The sequence below is a fragment of the Mustela putorius genome, unplaced genomic scaffold (genome assembly GCF_011764305.1).
Source record: "Mustela putorius furo isolate JIRA1106 unplaced genomic scaffold, ASM1176430v1.1 tig00004013_pilon_pilon_pilon, whole genome shotgun sequence".
Classification (NCBI taxonomy): Eukaryota; Metazoa; Chordata; class Mammalia; order Carnivora; family Mustelidae; genus Mustela; species Mustela putorius.
In genome coordinates, this window is record NW_025422151.1 from 12,492 (window position 1) to 38,270 (window position 25,779).

General features: G+C 46.3%; 1 protein-coding gene across 8 annotated transcripts; it reads right to left on the reverse strand.

Moving 5' to 3' along the window:
• Positions 1-680: 680 nt before the first annotated feature.
• LOC123389771 (mitochondrial ornithine transporter 1-like) lies at positions 681-25,067 on the reverse strand. 8 transcript variants are annotated; one of them, XR_006604405.1, is made up of 7 exons: positions 22,165-22,377; positions 11,805-12,182; positions 8,746-8,918; positions 7,637-7,795; positions 6,411-6,566; positions 1,518-1,585; positions 681-1,019 (listed from the first exon to the last, which is right to left on the reverse strand). XR_006604405.1 is itself a non-coding variant. In XM_045072302.1 (7 exons), the coding sequence occupies exons 3-6, from the start codon at positions 12,008-12,010 to the stop codon at positions 6,442-6,444; spliced, it is 663 nt and encodes a 220-aa protein (XP_044928237.1). In that variant the 5' UTR covers positions 12,011-12,182; positions 22,165-22,289; positions 25,044-25,067; the 3' UTR covers positions 681-1,585; positions 6,411-6,441. The 8 variants fall into 8 exon arrangements, 6 of the variants coding, with proteins under 6 accessions (XP_044928237.1, XP_044928236.1, XP_044928239.1 ...); XM_045072302.1 differs by adding an exon at positions 25,044-25,067 and having other exon boundaries at positions 681-1,585; positions 22,165-22,289; XM_045072301.1 differs by adding an exon at positions 23,655-23,737 and having other exon boundaries at positions 681-1,585; positions 22,165-22,289.
• Between the last annotated feature and the right edge of the window lie 712 nt (positions 25,068-25,779).

Consider the following 25,779-nt stretch of genomic DNA (forward strand, 5'->3'; position numbering starts at 1 on the left):
GCAAAATAAAGACCACATCTCCCGGGTTGTGAGGATTAGGTTAGATAATGTATGTGAAGTTGCTTTGTGAGCTATAATCACTGTTATAAGTGATAACTGTCGGGCCACTTTGTCACATAGGAATTGCCCCGCCCCCATGCTTCCACAATTTTTCTTCTTTCCTGGCTCTTGAACCTTTTAAGATATTTTCCTATCCTACCTGAGACCTGAGCTTGTTTCCTTCAGTAACTTGACCTACAGACTCCATTCCAGGTAGACGGGGTGCCTTCTGGCCCTTGGGACTCAACACTCTCATTTTCTTTTCATGTGTTCCATGTCTTTCCTCTCCCTCCCCCACACCACCCAGTCTGCAGAGCGTTCTCTTTCAGAGCTCCTCGTGTATACAAATCCTTGCACACACACTTGCACTACTGTGCAAGGGCCAATCAGTTACAAAGAAATACTCAGGATAGCCCCAAAGTCCTTCATTCCAGAAACATGGCCAATCTTTGGTCACTCCATCCAGTAGTTGGCTATGAACAAGGCCTATGAGACCATCAGCAAGCACCTTTTTAATAAAACATGACCAATCACTGTGGGGCGCGTCGCTGGGCCGGCCGGAGACCCCCACTAGGGGCTGAGCGGGATGGTGAGTGTTGCGAACCCGGAACGCGCAGAGGAACGACACCAGGCTCGAGAGGTCTGTCGAAGCAGGATCTCGCTTTATTGAGCAGGGCAGCGGCTTATATGGGGTGAGGGAAGGGAAGTGAGGTCAGCAAAGTGGGGGCCAATGGGGATGTGCCCTGTCGGCGGGAATTGGGAGAGACACGCCCTGCAGGGGGTGGAGGCTCGCGGGAAATGAAACTGATGGGAAACCGAAACCGCCACTTTGGCGCCTTTGTGGTCGGCCATGTGGGTTCCCGATCCGGAAGAGAAGGCCACCCGGCGCCATCTTAGCCTCTGGGGCCCAACAAATCACATACTGTTTTTTGAATGTGAATGCCAACTTTAAAACTGAGCTTCGTAGTGTGTCCCGGCATCTGCAAATCAAATGACACACGTTCAACAGTGACATTTAAATTCTGAAGGAAAAGGGAATATTTCACTTTTCAGCAGTGCAGTACCATACCCTCCAAACATGTTGGCCTTTTAAAAATGTAAACAGTATTCCAAGTTAATAGAAACAATGATTCACATTTAATTATATGTGTAATGGCTGCACTCTGAGACCAAGTGTAAATGATAAATCCAGGAAGCCGCAAAGAGCAAACTGAACTTCTCCATTTATCCACCCATTAGCTAGGGTTACGGTTCTGAGTTCCGTGTGAACATTCAGAGATCATTCATGATGCGGAAACAGCATGACAATCCATGGACTTTGAGGATAAGGCCACAGTGGTTCTCAACACTAACCCTATATTTTACATAATGAAGAATGGGGGACTTGAGGATTTCTTGGTTTCTATAAATTGAGGGCAGGAGTGCGATTCTGCCTTACACAGATCTTGGAGATTAAGCCATTTCTACTAGAGCCATACCTGTTATTTTGTACAAAAGATGTATGGAACCAAAAGAAAAATGGACAGTTGTCATATTTAGGAAGATCCTAAAATTAAAAAAAAAAAAAAGTTAACTTTCGTAGTAAAAATGATACTAAAAACTAATTCCAAAGAGATTAAAATTCCTCCTTTTCCCTCCTTTCTATATATGGTGAACAATTAGAGCCGTTAGACACACAGCACTTAACCTCTATAACCCTCCGCTCACGACACAAAGGATACTTTAAGAAATGGCTTTTTCTTGCCATTCCTATCAAAATTTAAGGAAAGGTGGTTTTTTACTATATAAATTAGACAATAGTCCTCCAACCTAGTTTACATCGTGCTGACCGGAGACCGATGCCACTTTATGTCCAAAGACCTCATCCATTTCTACAAGCAGCAGTTACACTGATAGTTGACTGTCAGTATTAATGACAAGAATACCCACACATGAGAGAGTTTTCATCTCATGGCCCTTGAAAATCACAAAATTAAGAAACACTGCCCAGGCCAGTACTTCTTGTAGTGGAGCTCCTGCTTCGGACCACTGACTGAGCGAGTGTTCAGACCGGCTTCAGGGATCAAAGGGGAGCCATCTGGTATGGGAACCACCGAGGTCACTTGCTTCCACACACATACCATTTCACTACTGAACAGATTCTCCCATAACGGGGAGCAAGCAGGGGATGGAGGGGGGCACAAACTTTAACTTGATCAACACTGTTAGTTGTTGGCAGTTCTGCTTGATGATTTCAATAGGAAAACAAAACCACTGATGCTGAGAAATTTGTTATGTAAAGAGTAACACTTGTACACTTTGTGACTTCTCAGCAGAAGTTACACACTCATGTTCAGAGTAATGACAATGGCAAATACTCTCATTGTCATAAGCTAAATATAAGATTAAAAATACTATTTAAGGGGTACCTGGGTGTCTCAGTGGGTTAAAGCCTCTGCCTTCAGCTCAGGTCACGATCCCAGGGTCTGGGGATCCAGCCCCACATCTGGCTCTCTGCTCTCTGCTAGGCAGGGAGCCTGCTTCTCCCTCTCTCTCTGCATGCCTCTCTGCCTACTTGTGATCTCTGTCAAATAAATAAATAAAATCTTTAAAAAACAAAATCAATAGTCTCCCATTTCAAAATAACTTTCCAGTGACTAAACTGGGAAATCTTTTTTTTTTTTACTAACTGAAGATTATTATTCCAGAGAAACTTCTTCTTCGCTATCTAAAAATTCGTTCCTGAGTCTGGAAGTTCTCTAGAATTCTAGTTCTCTAGTACTTGAAGGAGGACTGAGTTAGTGGGAATAGTAGAAATAGCCACTGAGGACTATGGGTCTTGCTTGTGGGGGACAAGAGCTCTCTTGCAGACTCTGCAGGGAAAAGGGTATCGGGGGTCAGCAATACAAACACAGCTCTGTCAGAGCCACGCCACTTATTTAGGCTTCGGTCTCCATGAAGGAGTTCCTTGGGACGGTCGGCTGCTGCAAGCTGTGGATACCGCGGTTCGCAGAGATGGTGCGACCTCTCTGTGAACTAAGGGAGGACTCACTATGGTAGAGTGGACAGCTGAGGCAGAAGGAGCATTTCGGGAATTACAAACAGCCTTACTGACTGCCCCAACATTGGCCATCCCAGATGTTACCAAGCCCTTCCACTTGTATGTGCCAACTGAGGCACAGGAGAGGGACTAAGACTAACCCTGGTTAGCCTTCTGTGCTTGAAAAACATGTTTCTTCTTTCCTAGGCTTTACCTTCCACGAAATGAAATCGATAATGCCCATTAAAAAAAAAAAAAAAAAAACATGGAAAATCTACATGAGGAGTTTGCAGTCGAGCTGTATTTTATGAAGTGAGATACTAGAATCCTGTTCTCCACCATCCCTGCCACACATTAAGGTCTCCTAACCCTCCTTCCATGCATGTATACTTACAGTACATTTACATACACATTTTTGACACCTTAAGTATATACATTATAAAAGGTTAGTGGTCCTTTTTCTTTCCTGAAGGAGGTATGCCAGAGTTGAGAGAACTACTGTTCCTGGGGACTGTGTGCCAAAGTTAAGAGTTTAAAAGAACTTTCATATCAAAATAACATTTAAAATGATTCCTCACAATATTGCGTGAGGTTTATTATGTATTTTGGGGTAAGTAGTCCCTGCTTTCACATGTGTAATGTCAGATTAAAGAGGTCATTTCTAAGCTATTTAACAAACCTCTGATTGGCACAAGTACGAGGCTTGAGCCCATAGGACCGTTCCTATAAACAGTCCCCGCTGAGCTTGTGATACAAGCTTCAATTACATAGTCAGTCCTTGGAGGACAAGAGAATCTGGGTAAACATAAGCAGACGTTACAGCAGATTCTTTCTCTTTGTAACATCACCGTGAAGTCAAAGGAAATGTCTGCCTATTAAAGTACAGCCCCTGACACAGACTCTGCTCCCAGCCAACTTCATGTAAATGTAGGGAACTCTATGAAGATCATTTTTTCACTACAAACACTGGTTAGTCCAGTGTCCACAGGGAATCCTATGCTCTTCGTTGCTGTATGTTGTTTTTTTATTCTAAGTACCTTAACGTCATTATGTATATGCTTATATATTTATATATTATATAAATAAAATATCCTTATTTATGAACATGCCTGGATGCAGGTGCTCTTTTTCCCTCCAAACAGCCCTCAAAGGGTCTCAGCTACCAGTGCAACAGCCCATCTAAAGGCTCTTTAGGAAAAGCGCTGACTACATTACTTGCTGTAATTCGTGTTACAGAAACACATGTTGCCGCTAAACAGTTTGTACTGTTCCCTTGAACATGCATGCAGCCATAAGCCAGAGGGGCAGACCAGGTGGCAGACTTATGGACAGGGGGCAGGGGTGGGGGGTAGATACTTAGCTGGCACTAAGGAAGCAAACCCCAATTTTCAAGACTTCCTTTTTGAAAGAAGATTACAGTTAGGGTTCCTCTTCCCTAACCCTCCAAGATGCATCCAAATTCCTGGCCATTGAGTTGCTACACTCTTGTGCTTTTGCTCACATAAGGACAATTTACAGGCTTGCCTCCTTACATCCTGACATAAATACTTCCTTGAACAAGTCGAGAATCTTACATCATGGTACATCAGAATGATATATATATATATTTTTTTTTTCAAATAGATCGGACTACCCTGGAATAGAATTATCCAAAACATAATAGGAAATATAGCTATTTTTAAAAAATAGAACAGTTTCCTGCTACATCAACCCCATCCACACAACCAGGCAGAAGAAGAATGCTGCTGGTGGGCCAACTTGCACAGCTGCAGTATACAGAAAGAGCAGCTGCTCACTGCCCCGACCCTCTGGCTTCTGGCGCGTGGGCTAGAGTTAGCACAGAGCCTCTGCAGAGAACAAAAAGCTTCAGGAAACCAGAGGTTTCACTCGAGGGGGACACTGTGCCAACAAGGACAGACACACACGGGACAGATGTTAGCAGAGTCAGCCTGCTTAAGAACAATGGTTTCTGAGAGAGCCCTTGCTGGTCTTGGAGCAGCACGTTATGATGAGGCTTGCCTAAGTGGGGACAAGAAGGGACCCTCTTCCACCAGGTGACCTGGAGTTTGTGGTGGTGGTTAGTGCATTCGTATGGCATAGCTTAATAAAATTACATGGCTTGTTTCATTGCTTTGTAAAGTCACTCCCTATATATAATCCTGAAAATCCACGGACTGCCAGTACCAAATGTAAAAGGCTCCAACCCAATAAGAAACATGGCAGTTAGCGATCCTGAGATAAATGTAAACAAAGGTGTCACCCCAACATCACTCACTGTGGAGGACAAGCCCTCGGTTCTGTCCAGTTCCATCTGAAAGAGGACCTTGCCCGCGAGCACTGTCCTTCAGGCACCAGACAGGGAACAAGGGCTTCTCTTGGCTTTGGCACTCTGCTCCCGGGAAGGGTTTCTGGTCGGTGAAGGCAGTGAGTGAGTGAGTGGGCCAAAGTGCATCAGCAGGCCAAAGACGGTCCAAAGAAATAATCTGCAATCCTACCCAGGCCAGGACCCAGAGACGGAAGAGCAGGCCTGCTGGCGGTCATGGGCCTTCACAAAGCACAGCAGCAGGGCCCCCTCCCCTCAGCACCTCCCTCAACCTAAGGCCCAGCAGAGGCGGAGTTCTTTGGAAGAGAAGGGGAGCTGGCACAGGTGAGGGGCGTGCTGCTCTCACCACACCTCACAATGTGTCAGGGGTCAAGATGATCCCACCTAGGAAGTGAATGGCACTATTTTAACAGTACAACATCTTGAGAAAGTCCAAGAGGCTTACTCCTTACTTAAATCGTGAACATGGAAGCCACAACAGTTTGCGGATATGTTCTCCTCTCTACAAAATCTACACAGATAGTTCAGTTGTCAAGCACCACAGAAAAACTGAACTTCAGCCACTTAGCACAGTGCATGTACTAAGGTTCTAAATGAGAGCCTACATCTAGAGTAAGGAATCACTCATAGTCATCTTCATGAAACATGGTTACCTCAGAGTTTTTCTGGTGAGTTCTGAGAATTAAACATGGAACCAAATGACGCCTTTCTAACATGTAACCATGCAAGCTGCACGGACACATACAGGTTTATGCAAAGTCCCGAGAGAACTATTTTTAGCCTTTCAGATCCTGTGCAAGGCCGGCGGCTCACCCTAAATGTCCCACCAAGTCCAAGAGCAGCAACTGAGTTCAATTTCAGTATGATTATGGGCAGAAATTAATAGGATAAAATGGAGGCCCTTTTCACAAAGCTTAAGATTTAGAGAATAAGGGAAGACCAAAAAATAGAACTCCTATGAAACCAAAATAATTCCCCATTGGTCTTGTACTCCGTGAAACCCTGAGAGGAACTGTCATGGTCACGTGCCTAGACTTGGACCTCGTTTTGCCAGGACACTTCAGTAGGCTTCGAACTGGCTCATCATCAGCTTCCTGCTGTATTCGTAGGCCAAAAAGAGCGCCCCATTGGCAGGGAACGCTCGGATCATTGTGGGTTTCAGTCCAGAATATAAGGCCGTTATTCCTAGAAGACAAGAAGTGATCAAAGGCTGAGATGCCCCTTCTCAGAGAGACCCTATGAAGCCGCAGAGCCCAGGGCTGGACACCGACAGATCCAGACAACACACTGAATACCGACAAGGGACGGAAGGGCTTCTGTCCAGGTGTCCCTGGACGAACGGGAAGGAGGGAGGCTCACGGCAACGAGGCCAGGCATCCAGTGTTCCAGCAAATCTTGGCAATGCTCAGGTACCACACACGAGTCCTGGACTCGCTCCTGGTACATGGACTGGGCAGCGCGAGGCCTCACCTGGGCAGAGAGAAGCAGCCCCAGAATACAGGAGGGCAGCAGCCTCACAGATTCATTCGGGAGGACAAGGATCACAAGACACTGGGCCAAACGCACAGTCCTGTGTCCACAGCTGGCACTGCCCAGACTGTTATGAAGATCCAAGTGGATGAGGGAGGCGTAGGGCTCTGTGCAACTACGAGGCTTTATGCAACTCTGGAGTATGAACTGAACCGTTTCCACACCCTGTGGCCGCTCTCTCGCAAAATCCAGCCCGAGAAGTTCACATCCCGAGGTGGAAGATGTAGAGCAGATGCTGAAAGGACAGGTCACTACAAACCAGAGGCACGATCCGGGCATTATACAAACATCTCCTAGAAAATCTTGATACTCCTACGTTAACTCTCAAAATTCAGAGCCAATCACCATCAGGAAGTCTGAGCATTACGGACTTGCAGCAAGTTCTTTTAAATCCTTTAGTGGTTCTGTTAGAGATCCTTTTCTGATACTATCTATACTCTATAGAACAAGGGGTGCTGACTTCCAAGCATTTGTCCCCTTAGGCACAATCTGGAGTTTTAAAGTTCCCTCCGGGCTATTTAGAACAAAGAATCCTGGCCCAGAAGCGAGGAACAAGGACAGCACACATTCTGGAGAATGGAAGCAAGCTAAGGCAGGGGCGCTAGAAGAAGGACAGGGGGCAGGGGAAGAGAGCAACCACACACACGAGATCGACCTCCACGAGGGTTACAGCGAAATGACCGGTCTAGACATACCCACTCCATTTCTGCAATGAGCAGACTCACCTTCATTTTTCACAATGCTTATAAAGGTTCCGATAAATCCTGCCTGTTTTCCAGACATGGAAAGAACTTGAATTCTGGATTTGACGCAATCCACTGGGTATACAGCAAGCCAGAGGCAGATCCCACCAACTCCACCGCTTAACATCAAAGGGACAGGGCCTGGAGGAGGAAAGCAGCCAACAGCATTTTTGTCTCAAGGACAGCATTTCCAGAGGTCAAGGTGGTAGTGGGTGCAGGTAGATGCAAATAAAAATGCTGATACTTCGGGCACCTGTGGCTCAGTCAGTAAGGCATCTGTCTTCAGTGCAGGTCCTGATCTCAGGGATCAAGCCCCCTTTGGGCTCTCTGCTCAGAGGACACAAGGTCCCATGTGGCACTCTGGGTCTGCCCCACATCACAGGACCATATCAGTGCTGGTCACTGTGGCGCTGTGGCCCTCCTGGCCTGCCCTCCGAAGGACTGGCCCACACAGAACCAGCAGGCCCTCAGCAACATGGCAACCCGCCCCCCACCCCATGGGAATGAGAACAGTGGCCACTGAAACACAGGTCATGTTTTTTCCAACCCTCTCAGTCTGTAGTATTTCATTATGTTAATGCCCCACAGCCCTGATCCTTCCTTTACCATGAAAGCCAAAGTTGTGTTATTAAACACGACAGTTAAGCCTGGGAGCGTGCCTAACCCCAGAATAAGCCAAAAACACTGAAGTGATGTGTTTGAGAATTAACAAGTAATCATTCATGCAAGCCAAACACTGACATGATTGCGTCAAGCAGGTACACAGCACAAGCTAGAAAGAATGACACTTTTCAGTCCTCTGGAAACACACTCAAGATTTGTTACCAAGTTTTATGCTTATTGCAAAATGCTTTACAGGTGATTTCCCACAGGAAAGTAATTTCTATATTCTCCCCTAAAATGTTACTCCAGTAAAGAAGTCTGGGATGCACAGCTTCACCCTCGTGGCAAGGACATGAGTGCACCCAGAGGAAGGTGCCAAGGTCCTTTCCAAGCCTCCAGAAACCTCCGTGCCTAGCAGACCCCCATAGCCTCTGCAATAAGCAGGCTAGTGTGGGGGCCGGCCCGGCCCAGCCCAGCCAAATGCTTACCTAGCTCATCCTTCGATCTTCCTGATGCAAAAAAAAACGACCTGCTCAGCTCGGAGCCGCCAAAGAAGAGGAAATAGCCGGGCACCTCTCGGAGTAAGGTGCTGGAGAGGCCGTGGTAGAAGCCCAAGGCGCCGTCCTTCCTGAGGACGCTCTTCATCACGGACCAGACTGTGCTGTAGGGAGACAGGGAGCTGTGCTTAGGGCTGGGGAAATGGGGGGCTGGGGATGAGGCTGGCACTTCCACCCCTGTGGCAGGCTTGGCTCAACCCTGGGCAGGCAGGGAATGGCTGATTCTAGAAACTCAGGGTCCCAAATTCTGAAAATGAGGCTTCTGCAGGTAGGAAATCTCAGAGAAGCACAGATCCTATTACTTTAGGACAACTGTTCTCACCTGAACTATCCAACAGCTAGGAAATATCATTAAAGTGTGTATTGATAGAGAACTGTGTTCGGTCACAAGAGCTCTGCTGGCACCCGGGACTGGGCAGGAAGAGTGAGCTGCTCACAGGACGACTGGCTCCCTGACTCTCACCTGTTAAGCCAGCAGCCTGCGTCACCTAACCACCAGGATGCCACACCCCCGTGAGGCAACCCCCTCCCCAGCTACGGAGATCCCCTCCCAAGCTTTCCCCAAACCGTGAGCAAAAGCCTTACAGACCGAGCACATGCGACTGTCCGGGGTTCCGTTAAACAGTCACACAAACGGACATCAGACAGGAAGAGAAAATCAAGGGCTGCCTCCAATCTCAGCCCCAACCTTCTGGTCCCCGGTGACCTGGCATTGGGGCCATGGGCAGATGGAGGGCGGGCCCAAGCCTGTCTGCTTCCAGAAGCGTTGGTGGGGAGCGAGGCTTTCTTCCAGGAGGGAGACCCTGCTTGTGTTCCAGACTTGCTTCTCATTTCAGAGAATCGGGTATGAGGCCATTACCCGGCGACATGCAACTCTGCTGGCGCTCAGCTTCTAGCGAATGGAAACTGTCCAACATGGTTCACACCTACTCAGCGGACTGTCAAGACCAATGCTTCAGGTGGCTTCTGCAGTCTTTCAGCCAGCAGGCAGATCCAGGCTTCATTTCCCTTGGGCACCCTTCATCAATTTGCTGACCAGCAGCCAGAACAGCCAGGTTTGCGGGAACAAAGATGGCATCGATCGGTGTGGAAGCCCTTCAGCCCAAGAGTCGGCAGCCTGAGTATGAGCACGCTGTTCTAGTGCAACAGCAAGGTCAAAGCACACCTGCAGTGGACTTTGAGTCCTCTCCCCTACCTGGGCGCCCAGTGAGGCACTCGGGGCCCCAGGCTGCACCTGCAGGAGAGGCGTTAGACCCAGAACTGAAACCACAGCAGGCACAGGATGGGATTTGGTAAGAATCGGCTGCTTATCACCCATTCAACAAACCTGTACCTGAACCCTCCTGCTGTTAGGACCCCATGTGGACAAAGGTCAAAAGAGAACTGAACTCGGGGAGGCATTCAAGCCAAAGACATGCAAATATTTACAGTATCATTGCTGAAATTCATCGTAGGCTCTTCCAAGCAGGGCTTTCCTTTCATTGCCTCTACTGACCAGGTCTTGCTTTAGACCTGAATCCTAACACAGTCCAGTTCTCCGACTCTGGTCTTACGGCAAGAGTACTGGACAGGGACTCGGTCCTGTGCTCAGTTATGAGCTCAAGTAATAGGGTCCTAAGCCAGTATCTGCAAATGGGAGTCCCCACCTTTAAACAGAACAGTAGGGGCTCTGCTGCTCTCACAGATCATGAGAAGGGATGAACAAAACAGGACAGGTGTGGGTGCTCCAGCTCCATCAACTCTAAGGTGGCCATTCCCTGCCAGGTAATAAGCAAACACTGTTCGTTCTGTGCGATGAAGACGCAGCTCCCTCCTGCCTCACCAGGATTGGAGAGGAGGGTACGGGGTGAGACCACATGAAACAGAATGGCTTCTTGGCTGTAGGACTTCCTCCAGGACCTCATGTGGCTGCTTCCTACCTCCATCTTCTCCATAAGGCATCCTCCTCTGGGAATGTCGGAGGGGACCTAAACTTCCCATCTTGTCCCAGAGAAGGATTCCCCCTCTAGCAGGAAGAGTGACAGTCGCTACAGTGTTCTTTCTGTCAGTCTCTAGCATGAGATCCCCACTCTCCTGGTTTCTCTTCTGCTAATTTGCTAATTTTCTTTACTTCCTCCTCCTCTTCATGACCCCTTCTGTGTGGAAGGTCCTGGAATCCATGTGCAGCCCTTTTCAGATGCTATCTCCCTGGGTCATTCCACCCAGTCCCAAGCTATTAAAAAACACGTTCCATCCATGAAGACAAAACTCCTGCGAACAAAAGGGCACGTCTTTGAGATCACTAGGCGTCTCCAGAGAACACTTCTGCACAGAAGGGGCCTATAGTCCGGTGGGACCGGAGTTGCAAATGGGTTTCCAGTTCCTACCGAAACAGCCCATACGGCTTCTGCCCAACCATGAACCTGATACAATTTTTAATGACTTAAAATAAATCAACGTTCAAAAAAGGGAGGGCTACACATGCCAGTGGTTCCTGAATCCTCTATGGTCTCTGTGTAAATAAATATGCAAGGGAGGACGCAGCACAAGCCGAAGTCTGATGTTTGGGCTGACTTGGCCAAAGAGTCAGTCCATCCGCATCTTCACAGACGCTTCCAGCTCCTCCTAAAATTCCAAGTTGCTCTCCACCCTGTCTGGCTCAGGCAGCTTCTTCCAGTCCTCTGCACTCTGATGAAGGGGAACCCAAAGCTCGGCTCACAAGTTGCACCTGTGGCTCCCGTCCAGCCCTGGTGCCCACAAGAGAAGCAGTACCACCAGGGCATCTGAAAAGCAACTTCCTGAAGAACAGCAGCACGTAAGGGCACCTCCTTATTTATGGTGCATTACTGACCAGCCTTCTACAAGTTTTACATGACAACTTCACAATCAGAAACAATGTGGTTATTTTAAAAAAGGAAACACTCTTCCCATAAGGTATCATACAAATTTTGACTGGGCAACAACATTTTCTTTATAAACAAAGGAAGAAAGTGTTAGTGCCCACAACTCACCTCAGCCTGGCCTGCTTCTCCAATCCAACCACCTTCCACACCACCTGTTGGCAGAAGCCGGAGCACATGAAGAGGACCGAGTTCTCAGCCATGTTGGCGATCAGCGCTGGGCTGGTCCCCTTGTAGAGGCCGCGGAAGCCCACCTGGGAGTAGGTCTTCAGGCAGCAGCCGGTGAGGCCCCGGTATAGGTCAGGGAACGTCTGCATCTTCACTTTCAAAGTGTCAAAAGAGGTGCCCCATCAGGCACCTGGATAGCTCAGGTCCTGATCCCACGGTTGGGTCGAGCCCCTCATTGGGCTCCTGCTCAGTGGGGAGACAGCTTCTCCCTCTCCCTCGGTCTGCTGATCCCCCTGCTTATGCTCAGTAAATAGATAAAATCTAAAGAAAAAATAAAGTAAAAGAAAAAAATTTGAAGAAACTAATTACTAGTAATGACATTGAATCAGTAATCAAAAAACAAAACAAAAACCTCCCAACAAACGAAATTGGACTAGATGGATTCACAAGTGAATTCTTTCAAACACAAAGGAGAGTTAATCGCTATCTTTCAAACACCATTCCAAAAAAATAGTAAACTTCCAAATTCATTCTAGGAGGCCAGCACTACCCTCACCTCAAAAGTGAAGATAGTAGAAAAAAAATTACAAGCTAACTTGTCTGATGAACACAGCTGCAAAAATTCCCCTCAATAAAATAACAGCGAATGGCATTCAACAATACAGGAAAAAAAAAATCCTTCAGCAAGATCAAGCAGGCTTTATTCCAAGGATGCAAGGGTGGTTTCAATATTCTGAAATTGATCAGTGGATTGCACCAATTAGCAAGAGGACAAAAGCCATATGATCATTTCAAATACAGAGAAGCATCTGACAAAGTACACCATGAAATGGATGGATTTCAGCAGAGTAGGTTTAGAGGGTACACAACTCAGCATAATAAACCCACAGCTAACATCATACTCAATGGTGAAAAGCAGACAGTTCTCCCTCTATGATTAGAGACAAGACAGAGATGTCCATATTCACCACTTATTTAACATGGTACTAGAAGTCCTAGCCACAGCAATCACATGAGAAATACAAGGCATTCATGCTGCTGCCCCTCAGAACAATTTGTTACTTAAACTGTAACCCCTGGAGGATTTTACTAGTTACCAAGCACATTTAGATATGGCCTTAAGAAATACATATACTGACAACAGGTCTTTGGGGAGAAGGATGATATACGACCATGAAGCTGGGCAGCTGGGATGCCCGGCTCGCTCAGGGCGGAAGGCCACCCCTTCACCAAAGCCGGGCAGCTGGAAACGCCCGGGCCCGCCCAGGGCTGAATGCCGCCTGCTTCAGGGAAGCCTAGTATCCGGGAACGCCCAGTCAGCTCAGGGTGGCACGAAAACGCCTGCTTCCCTTATCCGTTGTCGCTCCTTTCTCTTCCCAGAAGCGCCCCTTGTTAGTTAGAGGAGTCCTATGAATGTGCTTGGTTAACTATAAACTTTATCCTCCTTCTTGCTTGTCTGCAAGACAAGATTAACGTTTGACCTTCATCAATCCTGTTGGCTATTGTTTTCTATCCAATAAAAGTGAGACTGTGGAGTTGCTCGGGGCAGCAGTCCTTTTCGACTGTTGTCCCCTGCTCCCAGTCTTTTGCAGTGACTTCTTTGTGCCTAATTCTTCTCTCATCCTGGCCAACTGGAAGCAGCACATTCAAATTGGTGAGGAAGAAGTTATGCTGTCACTATCTGCACAGGACATGATAGTACATACAGAAAACCTTAGGGGCTCCGGGTGGCTCAGCTGGTTAAGCATCCAACTCTTGATATCAGCTCGTGTCTTACGCTCATGGTCATGAATTCAAGCACCTCATTGTGCACCACAGTGAACATGAAGTCTACTTTAAATAAAACTTCACAAAAAAGAACTTCACAAAAAGAAGACTTCACAAACAACAACAACAACAAAACTATTAGAGCTGATAAATGAAGAGGGTGCCTGGGTGCCTCAGTCATTAAGCATCTGCCTTCGGCTCAGGTCATGACCCCAGGGTCCTGGGATCCAGACCCATATCAGGCTCTCTGCTCGGCAGGGAAGCCTGCTTCTTCTTCCCCTCCCCCCCTGCTGTGTTCCCTCTCTTGCTGCATGTCTCTCTCTGTCAAATAAATAAATACTGATAAATGAAGTAATTTGTAGGATACAAAATATACAGAAATCTGCTGCATTCTTTTACACTAATAACAAAGTAGCAGAAAAAGAAATTAAGAAGACAATCCCACTTAAAATTGCAACAAAAAGAATAAAAGACTTAGGAATAAACTTAACCAAGGAGGTAAAAGACCTGTTTTCTGCAAGTTATACAGCAATGAGAAAGAGATTGAAGACAGCACAAATGGAACATTGTACCATGATTATGAATTAGAAGGACAAACATTGTTAAAATGTCCATGTTACCCAAAGCAAATCAATGGATTCAGTGCAATCCCTACCAAAATACCAGCAGCATTTTTCAAAGAATAGACAAATAATCCTAAAATTTGTATGGAAGCACAAATGTTCTTGAGTAGCCAAAGCAATCTCGAGAAAGAACAACAAAGATAGAGGTATTGCAATTCCAGATTTCTAGATATACTACAAAGCCTTTGGCGCACGGGCACGCGTGCGTGTGTGTATGTGTCCTCAGGCTGGATCCTTTTTGAGGCACTGAGACACAGTTGTGCTGAAGACAAATACTGCTCTGCAAATAACTTCCTTGAAGATGAAGACTCTCACTGGATGATATATATATATATATATATATATAGATGTATATAATATTTTTTAGTTTGGGAGAGTTGAAAAAAAAAAAAAAAAAAACAAAAATTACTCTTCAGAAAAATAAAATACTTCTGTTTTGAATACTTATCAACAATGTCTCATGTACAGTCAGAAATTGCTAGACTTGCCATGCCTGGTTGGCTGTCAGAAGAGCATGCAACGCTGGATTCCAGGGTTGTGAGTTCGAGCCCTACATTGGGAAAAAAGATTGCTTAAAAGTAAAATCTTGAGAGGAAGGAAGGAATTACTAGACTTTCACAAAGAAATAGGAAAATATCACCATGGGGAAAGAATTCGGTTGACAGAAACTGACCAGAAGATGGCTCAGGTATTAGACTGAAAATGCAGAGACACGTCAGTAGTTATCATGAGGAAGTTTAAAGGCTTGATAGAAAACCTGGACTTAGTGGTTGAAAAGATAAGACAATTTCTTAAAAATGACTGGAAGGAGGGGAGACTAGGTGACTCAGTTAAGCATCTGCCTTCAGCTCAGGTCATGACCTCAGGGTCCTGGGATCCAAGCCCACATCGGACTCCCTGCTCAGCAGAGAGCCTGCTTCTCCCTCTCTCTCTCCGCCCCTCTTGCCTCTCCCCCCACTGTTTGCACTCACACTTGTGCTCATTCACTTTTTCAAGTAAATAACTTAAAATCCTTTTTAAAATAGGACCTGAAGGAAATTTTAGAATGAAAAATCCAAAGAATTCTCATACCAAAAAGGAGTTGTAACAAATAAAAGATATAGTCACATAAAAAACAGGATTAAGAAAACAGAAGAAGCACACTCTAAAATAGTTGAGGATACTGAAAATTTGATTTTTAGAAGGAAAAGAAGTAACTAGCAAATTAGATGAAGCTAAAGCATACAAGTCAAACCAAGGTAAGGAACTGCCCCATGATGAATCACAAAAACACAAAAAGTCGTGGGAAGTGGGGAAGAAGCCATAAGCAATACAGTTGATGGACGCAGAGACAGAGCATCCTACAGAAGAAACAGGAGAGAGAAGAGAGACATTGCAGAGGACGAACTGGTCAAAGCAAAGATGGGAAAAATATCCCTCTCAGTTTAAAGAATAAAGCAAATATTCTACAAACCTCCAGAGAAGATGAAGGAGCAAGACTTGCATTGGCAGCAGACTTTTCATCAGCAACACTGAATATTAGTAAGCAATGGAGTTAATTTCTTCAACATTCTAAGGGAAAGTGATTTTGAATTTAAATTCTATATCCAGTTAAATGAGCATTTAGGCCTTAAGGGTGGTGAAGGGCCTTTTCTGATACGTAAAGACTCATCAAATTTACCAGCCAGAGATCATTTATGAAAGAATTACTGAAAGATACACTCCCACAAAATGAAAAAAGGAAGGAAGAAGATACAAATTCAAGAAAAAGTAGATAAAACTGGTAAGCTCAAAGCATGGAACTGGGGAGGAAACTGGTGATGGCTTGAGCTATTTGTTAAAGAGTTAAAGGTTGCTGGGCAGAGGAGCTGAGGAACTCAGAGACTCAGGAGGAAGGATCTTCAGAGTGGAAGGAAAAAACTTCGACAGGAAGACGGCTCAGAGTTAGAAGAGGAGGGAGGAAGGAGGCTTGAAGGCACGGAAGAAGGGAGAAGAGGTGGCTTTGGAATAATGTGAGGAAAGGATTCCACCTTCCAATACCATACTGTGGTAAATATGAAGCATGGAGTTGAGGAAATGACCAAAGATGCCTTGGAGATTATTGTAACTAAAGAAGTAGAAGATTCTGAGCCAGAGGAGGAAGAAAGTTCAGGGTTGGAAATGGAAGTAGGTTTATAGGGGGACGAAGGAGAGGACCATGAAGTAGAACATGTAAAGACTTGCCTTCCTGACTGAGAAAAGAGACGCCTCCAATGGACTTAAAGAAATTGCCTAAAATTATGTGGCTTGGGACTTAGATGAAAACTGGTGAAACGTTGGATGGAACAAAAACCCCAGAATAAAGAGGAAACAGATATGCTCATAAATCAAGGACTTGGGACAGTATGTCTAACCTTGTGTTTGGCCTCTCCCTCAAAGTCACTAGAGATAAGTTCTGGTAAGCAGAATAGGCATTTATGTACAAATTTGAGTACTCCCATGAGGAATCACCTGACACCCATCAGGAATCACCATAGTTTGAAGGAAAACACACAAAATTCTGCAAACAAAGGTGCCAACACCTAAAGAAACAGATAATATGAGAGAAGAAAATTTTAGAAGAAGTGGATTAATAACTTCAAAGAGATAAAAGAGGAGATTAGAAATATTAAATATTATCATCCAGATGTCTTCAAAATAAAGAACTCCATAGATGCTCTGAATAGCAGAAGAGACATACTTGAAGAGACAAGGAATGATCTAGAAGATCAACATGAAGAATGTTCTAAGGTTACAATGCAAAGGGCCAAAGAGATAATAAAGAAAGATCCAGAGATAGAGGAGAGATCCAGAAGCTCCAGCATCCATTTGACAGGAATTCTAAAAAAAGATAATAAAGGGAATGAAGCAGAGGAAATAATTAAGAATGGAATAAAACTTCCCAGAGCTAAAGAAAGATTCAAGTCTTTTTTTCTAAGGTTTTATTTATTTATGAGAGAGAGAGAGTGCATGAGAGGGGGGAGGGTCAGAGGGAGAAACAGACCCCCTCTGAGCAGGGAGCTGGATGTGGAACTGGATCCCAGGACTCCAGGATCATGACTTGAGAGCCAAAGGCAGTTGCTTAACCAACTGAGCCACCCAGGTGCCAAGAAAAATTCAAGTCTTGAGACTGTCAGTGCTTATCAAATACTCAGTAAGATTGATGAACAGAGACTCCTAGATATCTGGGAATTCCAGGGATAAAAAAAGTCATAAAGTCTTCCAGAAAGAGGAGCGTGAACCTACAAAGGAACAAGAATCAGACTGACAGCGGACTTACTGGACACTCTGGATGCTAGAAGTAAATGGGGCAGTAACATAAAATTTCTGCAGGGGAAAACATTTAAACATCTAGAATCCTACATCCAGCCAAAGTGGCATTTTTTATTCTGAAGGAAAACAAAGACATTTTTTGATATGAAAGAATTCAGTTTGTTTCTTGCATACCCTCTTTGAAAGAATCACTGGAGGATATACTTTAGCAATCTAGGGTGACTATAAACACATACACACAATGTAGATTATCTTTCTCCCACATCAAAAAAAGAAAACAGGAAAATAAAATGCCACATTTCTACTCAGGAAGATGAACAGCTAACAGTGCTCTTGGGGAATATAGGAAAAGAAGGTTACGGATACTACCTAGATGTTGGTAAAGTTAAAGAGTGTGTTAAAATGAATTTAATCATTGTAGCTTATGTACAAGTCTAGTTTCTAAACTACTGGGGATCACCTCTTGCCCTTTTGCTAAAGATCGAGTGTAAACTACTAGGGAGATGGAGGGAATCCGTCAATACGATCATAGACAGGAAGAGATGGGGTGAAAGTAACAGAAAAACACAGGAAAAAATATGGCAAGAAATGTTAAAAGGAGAAAGGCAAAAGTTGAGCTCTTATCAAGAGAAAGGTAACTTTATCATTTATATTGATGTGAATCTTAAATCTTTATATTAAACCTTTTCCTTCTCCCCCCCCCCAAAAAAAAAACCACTACGAAGCAGTAGTAATCAAAATAGTACAGTACTGCCACAGAAAGAGACACATAAATCAAAAAAAGAACAGGATTGAGGCCCAGAAATAAACTCACACTGGGCACTGGGTATCTCAGTTTGTTGGGTGATTGCAGATTATGTCCCCGGGATCCTGGGATCGAGTCCCATATCAGGCTTCCTATGTTCTGTGAGGAGCCTGCCTCTACTCTCCCTCTGCCTGCCACTCCCCACTGCTTGTGTTCTCTCTCTCTCTATCAAATAAATAAAATCTTTTTAAAAAAATTTTTCAGGGATGCCTGGGTGGCTCAGTGGGTTAAGCCTCTGCCTTTGGCTCAGTTCATGATCCCAGGGTCCCAGGATCAAGCCCCGCATCGGGCTCTCAGCTCAGCAGGGAGCCTGTTTCCCCTCTCTCTCTACCTGCTTTTCTGCCTACTTGTGATCTCTGTCAAATAAATAAATAAAATCTTTAAAAACAAATAACTAAAAAGTTTCAGAAATAAACCCACACTTATAGGGTCAATTATTCCACAAGAGAAGCAGCAGCCATATGCAATGATGGAAAAGAAAGTCTCCTCTATAAATGGTATTTGGAAAAACAGCACAGCTACATTCAAAAGAATGAAACTTTTTTTTTTCCACCATCCACAAAAATAAACTCAAAATGGATTGAAGATCTAAATGCGAGATCTGAAACCATAAAACTGATCATAACACAAACATTAAACCATAAAACTGAAGAAAACATAGGCAGTAAGACTTCTGACACGGGCCTAGCAACGGTTTTCTAGATAGGTCTCCTGAAGTGAGGGGGAAAAAAAAAAGCAAACTATTGGGACTACACTAAAATAAAACTCTTCTGCAGAGTGAATGAAACCATCAACAAAACAAAAAGACAACCTACTGAACGGGAGGGGATATTTCCAAATGATGCATCAGGAGACGATATTTGCAGATGATGCATCTGACCAGGGGTTAATATTCAATATATATAAGGAACTTCTGTAAGTCAACACCACAAAACAACAATAACAACAAATACCTCAACACTGTGATTTAAAAATGGGCAGAAAACCTGAATAGACATTTTCCAAAAGAAGACATCCAGATGGCCAAGAGAATCATGAATTTTGGCATGAGAGAATAAACATCAATGGTCTAGGTCACATTGAGAAGCTAGGCTAGTTAAGGCATACAGCAACAAAGTCAAAACGGGGAGCGAGTTATAGTTGTCAAAATACTACTGTATTTAAAAAATTTTTTAAAAAAGAAAGAAGAAAAAAAACCTACCATATTTTAAAGGGAGACCAAGATTCCTCATGAAGGAATTTAACTTTTGAGCTCCACACTGTCTCATTTCAACATTATACAGTGACCTATCTTCTTCAAATCCTCCTCCATCCTAGCTGCTTGGAATTTCTGGAATTTCTCCTACACTAGCAGACAGGCAGTGCCAGCTTCCCAGCATTTTTTATAGCAGATGAACTGGACCAAAAAACCTGCTGGACAGGGGAGGTCTATTTCAAAGAAAAGGAGGGACACGGAAAAGAACATGTGTGTACTACACCGAGATCACCTCAAGTCCACGATGGCCCAATGTCCCAATCCAGACAGCTGGCAGCAGAGGCTTGAGATTAATTAACCTCCACCCCCAGGAGGGCCGTTGCCCATTATGGAGTTTTACGAGACCAGTGCTCTAACCCCTGAGCTACAGAGCCACCATTATGGGAGTTTTAAAACAAAGACAACAACAGCACCAGTCAAGGAACCAAGGAACCAACGTCCTAGCCCTGTCTCTGGACACCATCTAGCTGCACAATCATGGGCAAATGCACTCGGCCTCTCAGGGTGTCCTTTACACTATATAGTGAGCATCAGAGCCAAAGGTCTCTGCAGGCCCTCCTAGCTCCACACTGGGGGACTGCCACCCATCCAAAGGGGGCTATGGCTTCCCGTTTGCATGCCAAGCGCCTCCCAGTAGAAGTTCTCAGGTCACGAACACAAGCCTCCCCTGCCAGCCAACGAGTCCCTCACCTCTCACCCCTCACCTGCCAGGTCCACCTGGCACGGACCCCTGCCAAGGAGCCTGTTGTCCCCCAAAGTCAGATGCTGCAGGGCCATGCTACATCAGTGACGGGTGACCCCCTGAGACCAGGGCAGGAAGAAATCCCAACTACTTATCAGGAGAATTAAAGGCCATATGTAGACGGGCCCAAACATGGTAATATTTTAAAAAAACATGCCCCAATACCTTACACACCAGACTCCCAACAATACAACTGCTATCTGTATCTTTAAAATTTACTATAAAGCACATAATGCGCACGCAAATACCTGTCCACACAGAAATGCCTTTCCAGGAAAAAGAATATTCGATCACATCAGATTCTATGTCTTTGGCAGACTGACTGACATTTAATTCCAAAAGCTGAGGATCTCTCCTGTGGTTAAATACCACCCTAAGGTGGAGACAAAAACTGATCCCAGAGCATTTGCAGGACCGTTAAGAGGGTGCCAGAGGCAGGCAAATGGGTCCACTGTTCCCATGGTCAGGGTCATCCCAATGTGGCCTGGGGGTTGGCATGGGGGTGGGAGTGGTGAATGGGGCCATTGGTTGGACCATGGGTTATCAGCTGCAGCTGGTATGGACTGACCCAAGGCCTTCAGCAGACAAGAAGCCAGTGGACACCTAGGCCACGCTTAGTTTCCCCTCCTCCTGGGCCAGGACACTCCTGTGGTCTCTAAACTGGGAGCTGGTGCCTGTACTTCTTATCAGTCTGTAATGCACTGTCTATAGCCTTTCTCAATTAGCCTACCTCCATCTACCTTTGGTTCAGGAGAAAATACTTTGTTCTCTAAACTGTAACTTCTTTTTCACAGTTAAGGGAATGATGGGATGACCAGGGTGGCCCTGGTGGCCCTTGGCTGCACCTGATCTGTTGACCCGGAAGGACCCACTGGATAAGAGGAGAAAAGGCAACTCACCCCTCTGGCCTCTCCACTCCCAGGAGCTGGAGGCCCTTATAAGAGTCAGTGTAAGAACCTGGCGATTCACAGAACTGTACCCCTGGGGCTGATAATGCATTATATGTTAATAAAAAATTTTTTTCTTCTTAAAAAAGGGAATCAGTGTAAGGGGCAAGGGTAAACCAGGGTTTTCATCTGGGAAATAGGAGCATCCCAGCACTCCTCTGGCGCTAAAATAACACAGGAACCTAGAGAACCAAGTCACCAGGGACACACTTCCAATTACTGCTCTCAGGCTGAGTAAAGGTGACATATCTAAAGACTGGCCTGTGTGTTGCAAGCGCTGCCCAGGAGTATTTACCTGTGCCTTTTGAGGCCTCAGTCTGCCCTGGGGCTCAGCCCCTGCCCAGCCCACCCTTCCCTGGCAAATCCTAGGGCCTGTCTTTTCTTTTTAGGGCTTTAGAAACCATCAAAAATCAGCCTCAGTTACCAAAGACATTTCTAAAGAGTGTCCTCCTTTCTTGCCTTGGCAGCAATAAGGACAGTGAGTAGGACTTCCCTGGACAGACGGCATAGTAGGATTCTGGACTACAAGGGCTCTGAAGACTGCCAGGCTTAGAGTGAAATCCCACGTCACCTGCACATGCCAGCTGTGTGACAATGGACAAAGGACTTCAACTCTGAGCTGTGAGGTTTTTTTCCAGCTGTGAACTGAGGACATTCCCACCCCTGCACCCACACTCAGAGTTTTATTGTAAGGGAACTGCTCTACCTTCTGCCGTTCTTAGAAGACGATATTACTCTTCAATTAGATGGATTCCCTCCATTACATGGATTCCCTCCAAGGAGAAAGCATGTTGCTTCTGGGAGTGACGAAAGCAATATTTTCACCCTGCCTTCATTGGATCCCACTTGTAGCAGGTACTCCAAGACTAGAGGATGGGTTTCCCCTGGAATTACCTGCAGCCCCCGCTGTGAGGTCAATGGCAGCTTGGATGGCAGGACTGGACTTCATGTTGGCACACTCCTCTGCTGGTCTCTGTGGAAGGCAACTCTCCGGAGCTTATGACGGGTGTCTCATATCCCTGAAAGGAGACCAGAGCTCACCATCAGTGAAGCCTCTGCAGCCTTTCTCTAGAACTGCTGCCTGGTTACTGGGACCTCAACCTCTGGGAGCTGGGAGATCAGTTCTCCCTTTTGCAAAAAAAAAAAAAGAAAGAAAGAAAGAAAGAAAGAAAGAAAGAAAGAAAAAAGAAAAGAAAAGAAAAGAAAGAAAGGAAGGAAGGAAGGAAGAAAGAAAAAGGCAGTCAAGGTATCAGTGCAATTGGCCTGCCTTCTACTCGCCCACCATCTCCCCATGAAATTTTCATGCATGTTTCAGCATGTTTGGGCTAGAGCTTAAAAAGTTTGGCAAAACTAGAGTCTACTCCTCTTGTTAGACAAAAATCAACTAACAGAGAAATTGGCTTTAAAAATATAAAAATACAGATTTTTATTAAAAAGGAAAGGTGGCTCATTAACACTAATATCAAGATAATCAATTCAGCAACCTATTCTGTGTGGTTTTCAAACTAAATAAGTGACTTATCCGTCAATACCAAAGAACAATTTTTATTCATCACACTAAAGACCTTTGTGTTCCCACCAGGCCACCTCTTGGAGGGTGGTGGGCCAGCTGGGTTATTAATGAATTCCAACGTGGACCTAAACAACAGCGGAAAATCATTTTATCCACTAAGAAGTCTTTTTTAACCACTTGACGCCTGTTGTGAATGATCAGACACCAAGAATCTTCCTTCTTTGGAAAAAAAAAAAAAATTTAAAACCAGCAACCACAAAAGCATAGTACTGGACTTGAAAAAGCAACTAAGTGAAACAGACAAGACATGCATTTTACATTATTGATAGGACAGGAGAGGCAGTATCAGTAACTACAGTTGACGACGAGGTTGTGGCCATCCTGTACCTAGAGAAGGCTATGAGGGTCCTAATCCCAATCTCTTCCTTTTCCAGATGGAAAACTGAGGCCACAAAGCAAGAGCTTTTCCAAGGTCATACAAGTAGTCAGAGGACTCAAGTCTTGCCTTTTGGGTCTGTGCCTACCAAGCAATGCTTAATTCCAGAGTATTCCAACCTGACCAAAAAAGAAACGCAAAAAAACAAGCACCGAACCCTGCATTTTCAAGGAAAATTGAAGGCAAGTGGGGAGAGTCACACAGGGCCTAACCCATGTGGCTTCTCCGTCGGTTGAATTTCTTGGGGTGCCAACATTTATTTCTTAGTTTATAAGAAAGGCATAGATCCTACTATGTGTCATCGCTGTGAATTTAACCCCCTCCGGTAAGTCAAACTTAAACGCATCAAATCCCACAAGTAGAGACTCATAGAATTGCTAAAACACTAAATAAACAGTGATGGGAACTAACAGATTAACTCAGCAACTGACTCACATTATTGTGTGGTTTAAGAAGGCGGCTTCAAGAAGTCTGGAAAAATACATTCGGTTTGGGGGAGGCAAGACTGGTCAGAAGTTAAAACTCAGTCTTGAGCCAGTTGAAAAGCTGAATCCTTTTAGCGCCCCTTTACGTCTCCTGCAAGCACAGGTGGGTCCGACTCCGGGACGGAGAGAGAAACAACATCGCCAGCCGCACAGCCTTCTGTTCCGGGGGGAAATGGGTCTCTCGCCTGGGAGAACGCTCTGAGTCCGCCTGCTCCACCAGGTAGGGTTGGTGGAGCTCAAGCCGACCCGGCTGCCCTCCCGCCCAGGACTAGAGCCGGACCCAAGGCGCTGCGATGCCGGCACGTCTGCCCGCTAACACGTGGGCCAGGCAATCGCGCTCCGAGGCTCCGGATCCCGGGGGCACAGGACCCGCGAGGGAGACTGCTTCCCGCTTTCTCGTCCTCGGACTCCAGCCCAACAACCTGCAAGAGTCTCCCATTCATAACCCCCCCCTACTCGGGCCCGGGCACGGGCGGCGCGGTGCCCAGAGGCCTGATGACTCTCCGCGGGGCAAAGAGGACACCCTTCCCGGCAGGTGACTCTACGGAAGAGAGGCCGCGGCGAGCCCCGGAGTGTCCGGCGAGCCCGGGGCCCTCGGCGCCCGTAACGACCTGGGCGCGGGGACGGCGCGCGGGCCGCGGACCCCAGAAGCCCGCCGGCTGCCCGGGATGGTCGCCCCGCCCCCCCCGCATAGGCCCGCTCCCCGCCCGCTCCCTCCCTCCCGCCGCCCCCCGGAGCGGCGGTTGTGGGGCTGCGCTCACCCGCGCCAGGACAGTTGGCCGCGCGCGGGCTGCTCGGGCTCCGCCGCCCGCCGGCTCGCCGCGCTGCCTGCCTCCGCCGCCTGGGCAGCCGCTTAACACCCACGTCCGCCGCGGGCCGGCCCTCCGCCCCGCACTCCCGCGGGGGAGCGCAAAGGGCGGCGACCCCCGGGGCCCGGAGCTCCCCTGCGGCTGGGGGTTGGCAGCGCGGGGCCGGCGCGGGGAAGCGGAAGTCCGCGGCTTAGGCGGCGCACTCGACCCCGCGCAGGTCACGGGACCCCCGGCCCGCGCGCCCGCGAGCTGGAGGACCTGGAGGACAGGGAGCCCGGGCCCCCGGAGTTGCTTCCCTTCGTCCAGGTTCCCGGAGGACTCCGGAGAGGCTCGACCCCAGCTGGAACTCAGGGCGGGGTTGGGGGTGTTGGAAGGACCTGCTGAAGTCTTTGGCTGGTGAACCGTGCTGGGACTCAAGGTCTCTATTTTATATTTGGCTACAGAAGTACGGGAGGCGTGGTGATGAAAAATATATTCGCTTATTGCCAGGGGAAAAAACCCACAAAACAAACGTTCCCTATTTTGCCTACCTCAAGGAAATCCATCCTCGCCTAGGACATTGGAGAAGGTCCCACCCACCGATGAAAACTGGCTCTAAATCTGGCTTCTCTGATCTTTCAGTTCCTAATGAGTTATAGGCTACCTCTGTGGCTCTCTGTTCCTAATGAGTTATAGGCTACCTCTGTGGCTCTCAAGCACTATTCAAAGAATCTTGTATACGGCCATTAAAGGAATTTTCTCCAGTTCGCCAAGACAGAGAGCTAACACCCACTCAACTGGAAAGCTCTGAGTCTGTTACTGACAGCTAGCTGCTCCATATAACTCAGTCGTGGCCTTCGGATTTTTTTTTGGCTCAGTCTTCATGCATTTATTTTCATTTTCTATATTGCATTTTTCTTTTTCTTCCTTAAAACTGTTGCAATCTTTTCCTTTTACAATTTGTTTTTGCCCTGTTTGATTGCGGTGTTGGGTGACTGACAATATCACTTAAGTGATGGGGGGGAGGGGAGACTTAAATATACCCCGTGACTTGTGTTAGTGCAAGTGCTTAACTTGAAGGTACAACTGAACAGACTTTCCATAGGTAGGAGGCGCTGTGAAACCATCAGCGCTCCTGGTAAATGGGGGCACTCAGAAAAACAGCACAAACTGACTTTTTCACAAAATCAGAACTTTATTTTTTTTTTTTTTTTTTAAGATTTTGTTTGTTTTATTTGACACATTGAGAGAGATCACAAGTAGGGAGAGGCAGGGACAGGCTCCCTG